The sequence below is a fragment of the Poecilia reticulata genome, linkage group LG2 (assembly GCF_000633615.1).
Source record: "Poecilia reticulata strain Guanapo linkage group LG2, Guppy_female_1.0+MT, whole genome shotgun sequence".
Classification (NCBI taxonomy): domain Eukaryota; kingdom Metazoa; phylum Chordata; class Actinopteri; order Cyprinodontiformes; family Poeciliidae; genus Poecilia; species Poecilia reticulata.
The window spans coordinates 18135656-18146220 of NC_024332.1; the positions used below are offsets into that span (position 1 = coordinate 18135656).

The window sequence follows — 10565 nt, forward strand, 5'->3', positions numbered from 1 at the left end:
TGTGTGAAGGTATCATGATCAAATTAATTGCATGCCGCTATGGATGAGTTTACAAAAACTTGTCAAAAAATGAAATAATGAAAATTGAAATTGAGCGCTCRTTATACGTTTTTTCCTCCATTTTCTTTTTGTGCACTAAATGGGATTTTAGTTAAATAAACGGAAAAAAAAAACTAGTATTTTTGTTTTTTCATTTCAAACGAAAAAAAACAAACTGCCTGAAAATACACGGACCCAAAAGCAAGAGACTTAAGTCGGGCTGTACACGGATTTTACAAATCATGCCAAAAATACCAAAAATATTTGGTATTTTTCTCTAATTAGTTTTCTTAGAGATAAAGCACGACAACCTTGAGTTTCCAGGACAGTTCTGGCCTAAACTGTGTTGAAGAATGATATAATATTCTTTTMAGCCTGGCCTATGTCAGGAAACAAGCCAGCTTAAGATGACTACAAATTGTGCTAGGACATATCAAGCCTGAATTATGCTAGAAGATTGATGGCTATATTTTGATCTGCTGTGAATTAGACAAATCCACAATAAATTCAATCATGCAAATTTTTTTTGCTTTTCAAAATTCTTTAAGTTGTATTTTGGATCACTTGGCTACCCCGGGAAAAAAAAAAAAAAAAAAGTAGGTGAAATACATCAGTGAATGCATAAAATGAATTCGCGATTCAGGCCGAAGACGAAGACAAGTTCATGTAAACTTCTTACTGCCACCGTCAGTAACTCTTACTTCTCTTCCAGTGCACTTTGTCCGTTGCGATTTGGATCGTCTAGAAAAACTTTGTCCTCACCAGGGATGATCACATGCAGCCCCGTTTCTGGTYGTGATCCTGGGTCAAAACAGAGAAACAAACAACCTCTGGTACTTCACTATGTCTCATCTTGCACTAGTCAACAAGTAGTAGTGAAATACATTCGGAGTAAAGGCAGTGTGGACTTTTTATTGTAGGTACAGACAGGAGGTTAGTACTAGGTGTGTTAGTCACGACAGAAAAACAAGACTCAGAAGAAAGTAAAAGGCATGAAAAGTTAGCGAAAGCTTTCGGACACAATCAGATCGGCTCCACGAAGCAACAGAACGACAGCTTCTATCAACTRATAGATTTATTAAAACTCATAATACAGCATTTGGGACTTTGAACACTTCAGCAGTGTAGAACAAATACACTGAAGGCTGCTTTAAAAAAAAAGAAAAACGAAAAAGGACACGGTCAGATGTGTGACTTGAATGCAACATTAGAGCAGACAGAGAACGATGTTGGTTAAAGACAGTTTTTTTTTTTCACCCTGTCTGTCCAAGAGTTTGACTTGTTAAACCACAGAATACACCTGTCACAAAGTTCAGCACATGATAGGACAGCCATATTCCTAGATCTTTTTTTTTTCTGGCAGCAAGACAACTAGTATTTACAAAAAAAGGGGACATTATGTGCTCTTTATATGCCAAGTCCACTCTAACAGCATTCTGAAGTTGAAGTAGATTAACTCCGCCTTTGTTTCTTTTGTTTTGTTCTATTTTTTTTGTCCTTCAACGTCATCCAACCACTGAAGGTGAGCATTTACACTACAAATGAGTATTCACTTTACAATTACACTGAATACTTAAGTCTAGCTTTAAGATTATATTATACAGAGTCTTRGTAGACACTAAATAGTACAGAATTTCATTGAGTCCACACCCCCACTCCCGTTTGCCCAYAACATGATTGTGCAAAATAATTAAAACATTTCAGTAGTAATTGTAAATTCCGATACAAACCAAATGAAATGGGGAACAATATTCTTCCAGAGATTATTTTGTAAACATTGATATACAATTTTAAATCAACAGATAAGTGGGGGGGGGGGATACTAAAATGTGTACAAAATTATACATACTGTAAAGAAATCATTTTATAAACACTTGCAACATGGACCCATATATATATATTCCATACGTCATTCTTTTTGCCCACTGTAAGAGGATGTAGAGTTGTACTTTTCATAACGATACTGGAAAAATACTTCTTCATAAAAATAGGTATTAATGTGAGAAAGAATGGGAAGCCTCACAAGCTGGCAACAGTAGGGAGAGTTGATTAGGCATCACCAYAGGTGCTAGTTTGCTTGATGATCTTGTTCTGACTGGTTTAAGCTATGTTTTTACTTTCATACTCAAAGTTATAAGGGTAATCTCAAACAACAGCATTTACAGACACCATCTATTATCAGCTATACCATCAATGACAAAAGAAAAGTTCAGTTCAAGCTTCACCTTTAGCTGCAAATACAAAATTTCAGTTTTATGGAATTACTTCTCTCTAAAGCTCAGAGATTAAATTTCAGGATGTATTTTAATAGATAAGCGGTAATCAAATGCAATGTGTTGCAAAAGTTTTCATACTCCTTAGGCTCTTCCTCTTTTTTCACTTTGCAACCATACATTTTACAATATTTTATCAAGACTTCATTGTAAATCTGAAAGAACTGCAGAGATTCACAGCTCAAGTGGGAACATTGGTTGAGATGTCTTGCAGTTCACAAATCTGTCCTTTACAGAAAAGTGGCAAGAAGAAAACCACTGCTGAAGTTTGAAAGCAGTGAAAACTTAACTAGTGTTGTCCTAATGCACTGAGTCCAGACATAACCATCTCCTTAACAGACATGTATTCCAAGGAGAAATTAATTTAAACTTTTAAAACAACAAAACCTGTTCAGCTGCTTTAAATTAGTCAACCATCGTGATTTTACTTAATTTTGTTTCTTAAATAAATTTTCTTTTTAAGATGGTAAAAGCCCAGCAAATAAATGGGCAGCATAATGTATATTCCAGGCACATAGTGTAATTTTATAGCACAATCAAAGAACCATGTTTCCTTCAGTTGTTATATAAGGGCTGTGTATACCAAACATGATATAAAAAAAAATTAACTTTGATGCCATGAAATTGGCCTCCGTCTCTTTAAAAATTTCCCACTCTTCCCAACACTCCACTTTCAGCAAGTCTTCACATTTCTCCATTATGTCAGTTTACCGTTCATAGACTGAGAAGTAGTTCATATGATGAGCTCAGCAGATTGGCAGTGCCACCAGGTGTTTGCTAATGGCTGCCGCCACTAGTCTGGAGGAGCTAAGTGGGGGAAACGCAGGACTGGTGCGCTTAGCGGGGCGAAAGCTCGACCCAAATCTCCAAAGAGGAGATTGGCAATGCTGTGTGAGAGCAAGTGCTTAGGTATCCCTAAATGGCTGCTATGGAGATTCATGGATTCTTTAAACATTCATGAAAGAAGCAAAGCAACACTCCATGCATGCTTTTGATGAGGGAATATTAGAAATTGACGTAAACCTCAAAAAAGTTGATTTTACATAAAGCTGCCCATTTAAAGGGAATTTACAACTTGGTGGTCCTTCAACGTTCCCATTGCAGAAATAATGCAGATTAACATCTCCTAGACCACCTCTTATGGTCACCATAATATGTCAACAAATGTATTTATTTATGCTGTTCTACTATCAATTGCAAAGTGAAAAAAATGCAGAAAAAGTTTCAAAGAGTATTCAAATCATTGCAAACCAATCCTTAGTCTCAATGTGCCTTTAATGCATTCAGACCGTTATTCTGTGTTTTCCAAATGAGATCAAACTGTGCAGGACAGACGTCAGTGCCAGATCTCAGCAGGTCTTATTTCACTGATAATTAATCAAGAAATTCACTGGTCCCGAATTTAAGGATACCAATTTAAACTGAGTTTTAGCGTTTAATGTCAGTTTAATGTCCAGGATGTCCCTGAGTACCCTGGTGGAAAGTGTCATGAAAGAAATGATAAGACTGAGTCACTGTTTTATGTTTGGCTACAGATTCAGTTGACAAAGTCTGCTTGTTCCTATAGTAGTTTTTGTTTGTTTTACATATATTTTTATTCTCCCAAAGGGTTGAAATATTGGTTAAACATTGAATCATGAAAGACTAAATGTAAAATGTTAAGAATCAGAATTTGCACACTGCTTTATTCTGCAGACAGCAGAGGCATTTGTGCCTAACGACGTGTGTGTGTGTGTGTGTGTGTGTGTGCGCGCGCGTATGTGCGTGTGTGTGTGCCTGTTTAGCAATCTGTGCTATGTTTGAGCATGCGTACCCCAAAAACCACATGCCAAAAAATAACAAATTTATGGTAAATTGAAGACACTCATTCTTGAATTGCATCTGAATATCAGACAGGAAAAAACGTAAGTCCCCACCTGCCCCACCCACAAATCCCCCTCCCCTAAACTACATACCAAAATCCCCATTCTCTCCACTCAGAGTCCACCAGATTTATGGTCAAACAAGGAGAGTGGTCACATTCAAGATAAATTAACAATAATTATTAGCTAACACTTACTGCATGACATCTACAGAAAGAGAGGAGGCACAAAAAAGGGAAAGGCAACAGGAAAAATGCTGAAAACATCAGACAAGCCGTCAAAAAATAAATTAAAGCAATAAATTACCCAAATGAATAAAAAAAAAAAAAATAGATAAATAAAAAAAAGTCTATTTTTTTTAATACATCTACGGTAAAAGAGGCAAGCGCACTATACGTTACAGTACAGCCTGGCGGCGCTGCACATTCTCTAGTTCTGATGGGAGATGCAGCTCTTTCGGGGCACTGATCCCATCCTGTAACTGTGGCTGGTCCAGATGGAGTCGTAGTCAGAGTCCTCCGACAGGTCGGAGCTCAGTTCTGGCCGAGACACGCTGCTGCGGCGGCCCGGCGAGTCCACGCAGGACTGGTCCATGTCGGCAAGCACGTGGTTGTGCATCAGGTCCGTGCCCTGCCATGCTGGTGGGGCCAGGGTCAGGGCGACGGTGGGACGAGGGGGGGGGAGATGTCGCAAAAAATGTGGAGAGGGAGGAAATGGGGAGTCGGAGGAAGGGGTTGTGGGCGGTGCACGCAATACGCAACAGATGGGAAAATCATAAAAGAAATGATAGATGTGTAAGGAGAGGATGGAAAAAAATCATAAAGGTATGAAATAAAAACAAATATGGAAAAAGGTACTCAAGGTAAATCAGAAAAATGTCGAACAGGAGGAAATGGGAAGGAAAGAGAGAGGAGATATTGTTAGAAGGAACAGTTTGGAATACCAGCGGTAAGATGGGCACMGAGTAGAAAATACAGGTATGTTTCTACGAGGCRTCGACCAGTTGACGCTATCAAAATACGTCGTGGTTTAAAAAAAGAAAAAATAACGGTTTCAAAATGCAAAAACTTTCAAAACTACGGTCGAGAAGCCAGAAGAAACATATCTGTTGAGAAGTTTTCAGCCGCCTCACGTATAAAACATAGAGCCCGGCCGCTTGTATTACTCTACAAAGACATGAACAGGAAGAAACAAGTTTGACGATTTTTACATGTAGCGTGTGAAAGTCACAAGATGCAGCTGCTGGTAAATGTACTTTCTGGCTTAAACTATGTATGAAAATCCCTACAATTGCATATAAATGTCATATATTGTAGGTGTGATAATCGGTATATTATCTAGAAAAAGAGAACAGCATTTTTTTCCCCATCAAGTTTGATGAGTTTTTGTAAATTCATGTTTTGTTTTGTTTACTGTTGTTTAAATACTAAGAAAATTGGTAGTTTTTCTAAAGGTCATCGAAAATCAAACTAACACACAAGTATGAGCCTTTCCTCCTTTCCTAAATGAACCTTTATAGGATTTTCATTTGTCTTACTGGAGTTCAGAGTCTGCCTGGTTTTGGCGCTGGTGCAGTACGCCTCAMTAACTTTCAGGATCTGGGCGTCTTCTTCCAGAGCAGCTGTACCTGAAAGGTTAGCCAAACAATTTAATTAAAATTAATAGCCTTCATGTATAAAGCTAATATTAATACTGTTAGAGTATTTGATCTCTAAGGGACCAAGTATTAAGAGTAGAGATCTAGTACTACAGTGAAATGGTGCTTGAATATTGAACACATACTCTTCCTTAGAGCAAATTCCTCTTCAGACTGTTTCCTCTCAGGTTTGCGTTTGGGAAGGAGTTTYTTCACACTCTTAGGACTTTTACTGAGATCCTGCAAACAGGAAGCAAAACAATTCATTTTTTTCTCCACACAGTGCAATTATCTAAATAAATAATAAAAAAGAATAAACAGTTTCTCACCTCTTTGTAGCAGAGTGCAGCGGAGGGTCGTAACGGCGGCGCGGGTCGCAGGCAGCTCAGGCTCCAKGGTTTGGGGGTGTTTGGTGGCTCCAGGGGGCCCCATGTCATTGTGCTGTGGGTCGTCCCATGAGAGGACGGGTGAGGCAGGGTGTGGTAGGTGGGCGCCACAGTCATGGCCCTGCTCTCAGCATGCCGGGACGGGGTGAGAGGATGAGATGGGAGCTAAGGAAACAAACAAAACCAATCTCTGTTACAAAACCATTTTGTTCCCGTTCTCTGCCCAACAAAACACTTTAAATACTCTATAACACAATGACCTCTCAATATATATCGGTTGTTGACAGATCATAGTCGGCCTCTGATATGCAGATAACTCCTAAAGCTGCTTTTTATCAGTCGACTTCAACACATTCTGCCAATAAAGTCCGAACCTATTACTTTGTATTACTTAAAATCAGTTTTTGTTTACAGACGTCATTCTAACGAGAGAAACAAACCACTTGCTAATGTCACTGCAGTCTGTTCACATGACCACTGCACATTATGTAAAGCCAGCCGTTCACAACATATTGATTTGTAGGATCACAGTCAGTGTGAAACCAACATACATATAGTCACAGTGTTGGGGCCCCACACCGGGAGCAGACAAATGGAAAGGAAATAGGCTGTGAGCAATGATTAGCTCCTGACCGTGTGGCAGGGGACAGCGAGCGGTTTGTGGCTGGGGGCCGTGGCGGCGCTGTGCTTGATCTGTCTCGTCAGGTGCTCCACCCAGTCCTGCAGGTCCTGCTGGTTTGCACACACTACCTGGAGACGGTCAAACAGGGTGCCTGCACGCAAAGGGAGGGCGCCGTTCGAAACACTTTCTGTGTGTTCATGAAGTTTTTGCTGCTTCTCGTGTGCTTTTACCGTTTAGCTCGAAGGCATTTTTATGGGCTTCACAGTCTTCTAGTTTGGTCACGATCATGCCAGTCAAAGGCAGCTTTCCCTGCAAAGACAAACCAATGGGAGAAACAAAAGAAATATAAGCTCTTGACCCTTATGGTTTGCAGGGTTGTATTGTGCTTCTTAAGCACAAATGAACTAAAAAAGACACTTTCAGTTCACTATTATATATGATTCAATTCATTATGGTTAGTAATGTCTTATGATGGCATTTTATATACTACAGCAGAGACAAAGTAAACTAAACTATAACACTTTTTTTTTTTAAATGCCTGACTGGTCAGAGAATGAAACACCAATTTAATAAAAAAATAAATAAAAAAATCCCTCAATTTAAATAATGCTGCATCAATTATAAGCAACCCTTTATTTCAATTATACAGATCAAAAAGTCACTCATACTATAGGAATAATAAATAAATATTCATTATATTGAAACAATCCAAACAAATCTTGGATCGTCCTGCTCAAGTTAAAYGTTGAAACACAATATATAAAGAAAGTTCTAAAAAATATCTTTRAAATGTATAAATGTTCTGGCATTCAGCAAATAGAAAATGTTGGTAATTCTAACTCACCTAAAACAAGAAAAGTTTGGTCTGATTTAACTCCATACAGGAAGAAAAAAAAACTAAAGATTTTTAAAATTTGGTCTTTTATCAGATTCCACTTTATTACAAAACTGTGCAAACTGAATATCAAGCATTTGAAGAACTTTTCTAAATGCTTATAAATATGAAAGTCAAGTAATTCAAACTTTAATTCAATCCTTAAGAAATACATTTTCATTTAGGCATTCGGACGGACGTTCAGAGGTGSAAATCAAGGGATTTCTGACCTGAAATATGAAACCGCTCATCCTAGGACTAGCAGACAGCATGAGGAGGACGTGAGGAAACAGCATGAGGTAGCGCTCATTCTTCTCCTGATCAAAATAAAACAAAAGAGAGAGACAGAGAAGTATGTGTGGATGAGAACTTCACAGTGGAGCTGAAAACCTGATAAGACACCAGACTTTCATTAAAGTGTCCAATTAAGCAAAGGAAGGTGGACTACCTGAATAAAAACCATGTATGGACTGGAGGAAATAAATCAGCTGTGCAGAAATAACCAGGATGGGGATCAACTTCTTGATGCCACATAACATTGGTCGCTCTATTTTTCTAATTGCCTTTGCCCCTTAGCACAACRACCTCATCTCAGCAGTCATCAAACAAGAAACGGTAATCAGAAAAAATATTACAACCCCACAACAGCCTTTGTGTTTTTCTATAATAGTTGGTTTGAATAAAAACCTTGTATCCACTATTCAGAGAGAGACTTAGTCTTGTTTTTAAAAAGTTAGGGGTGAGCTGATTTAATCAGACAACAACTGCATCAGGTTGCTCCCAATTACCAGCCTTAACGCTGACCTCTGTACCGTTGAATAGTCAGTTTCAGGTTTGAGTGTTGATCAGAAAGTCTCCTGTGTCTCGTGCTTCAGCTCTGAGGCAGCTGATTGAGCTKCAGTTTAATGGGAGACATGGTGACAATCCTAATTTCAGACCAAAGCATCTCGTTGGCCACAAATCTTTTTTTTTTTTTAGATGCCTCAACTGACCCACATATTTCTATTGCAGCCATTAGTCAGCTGTCATCCGCAAAGCTAGGCTGCCTCCACACCACACATTCATCGCTTAAACTGYAGTTATGCATAAAACCACAAATGAGACTCATTTCTACTCCCATGTAAAATACCAATTTTCCTAAATAACCATTTGCACATATAAATGTTGCATTTACTTAAATGTGTGTCARTAAAACCATTTCAGTAACTGGGACAAAAATGCAGAACTGAAAAAATAAYGGGACAATATTTTACATTTGTAGGTGGCTGAAAAATACATCAGTCGATTTTACAACTTATGTAACCAAGTTATATAGTTATGCTTTTTTTATYATTATTTTGTCAAGTGTAATGTGAATTTCAGAAAACCTGAGTTTGGGGTTTTCACCAGCTGTTCTCCGTAGTTATAAAAGTTGACGGCAATAAACAGCAACACTATSGAAAAAAATCTATTTTCCAGCTTAATTTCTTGAAGAAAAAAACCTCAGTAATGCTCCATAAATTTGTCTCGTATGCCATCCATGCGAGACAAATGGTTCGCTTTAAAATTCACATCATGAATTTATATAAGCYAACACTTTTACAATGACATTTAATTGATTTTGCAGCTCTATTTCCTAATGTTTTCTGCATCACAGAATAAACCGTGGGCGTGACTCGTGTCAGTGTGGAGCGATGATGATRCTCGTACCTCAGACATAGGACTCTGGACCAACACCTGGCTCATGTAGATCACCGAGCCCAACGTCTTGATGTCATCTCCCTCCCACAGCCGGATGGTCTCCGTGAGAATCTGCAGCTCCAGCTCCTTTCGTTTTCGCACCTCCTGGCACTGAGCCTGGCAGGACGGGAACAGAAAACTGCCTTAGCATCTGCCTTCAGCACATTCTGCAGTTAGATGCGACATTCGAGAGGATGAGAAGTGCGCTGAGCTTACTGAAAGGTTCTTGAAAGACCCCATRCACTTCAGAATATCTGGTCGGTCTGCATGATTCTCCTAAAACACCAGAGAAAATGTGTAGTTATCAACATTTCAGGTCATATCACAACACATTCCAGGTCATAACACACCTCCATGTGCCTCTCCAGCTCTTTGAGTAARGTGGGGTATTTGTCGAGCCTCATGAATGGTTTACTGAGGCCAGTGGTCAGGGTGAGGATCCCAGGAGACACTGCACCGTGGCCCTCCATAAAGTCCCGAAGAGTTTCACTTAAGTTGGAGGAGAAACAGAAGGGATTTACTGTAAACTCACAATTCAACATCAAAGAGCTGCTGATGTCTTTAATATTTTTCAACATCGAGCCAAAATGTTGCCAGACGTTTGAGTCAACAAGTCAGTCTATAGTGAGTCAGAGTATTTTGCCAACAATGATCAACCGGAGGCCGAGTCAACGCTGATATCCGTTTTGTTGATTGAGTAAAACAGCTTATGGAGAAGTGGAGGGGGAAATATGAAAACAGCTAAAATACCTCCACAAAATGCTATGAGATGGTGGCATTAAAATGTTTCAAACTATGCTATTTTTCCATTTCTCTATTGATTATTGTGACAATTGATTAATTTAATTTAAAAAATGACACATTCTACAGATTTTTCATTTAACTACTGAAGTCTTTTTATACAATATAAGAAACACATTAAAAAATACAGATAAGCAAATAATTCAGTTCATTTTTTAAATAACATTGAATTGCCTAAATTGCAACAACATAGCATTCGTATAGTAAATCTGAACCGGGTGAAACTAAACCTATGGCAACTGAGGAGTTTTGGCTAAAAACTATTTACAGACAAAGGTGTTTTTATCTTAAATGCAAAATGCATATATTTTTTGTACAATTTTGACTTAATTACTGCTTTGAATATATTGTTT

General features: G+C 38.5%; 1 protein-coding gene across 1 annotated transcript in view; it reads right to left on the minus strand.

Moving 5' to 3' along the window:
- Positions 1–931: 931 nt before the first annotated feature.
- The window catches only part of arhgef7a (Rho guanine nucleotide exchange factor (GEF) 7a), a 28572-nt gene continuing 18938 nt past the window's right edge, over positions 932–10565 (minus strand). Inside the window, 11 exon segments of the mRNA XM_008434467.2 lie at positions 932–4812; positions 5712–5801; positions 5957–6050; positions 6140–6361; positions 6830–6969; positions 7049–7127; positions 7923–8009; positions 9382–9528; positions 9628–9687; positions 9762–9963; positions 10438–10472. Coding sequence (XP_008432689.1) covers positions 4604–4812; positions 5712–5801; positions 5957–6050; positions 6140–6361; positions 6830–6969; positions 7049–7127; positions 7923–8009; positions 9382–9528; positions 9628–9687; positions 9762–9963; positions 10438–10472 — 1365 coding nt within the window. The 3' untranslated portion in view covers positions 932–4603.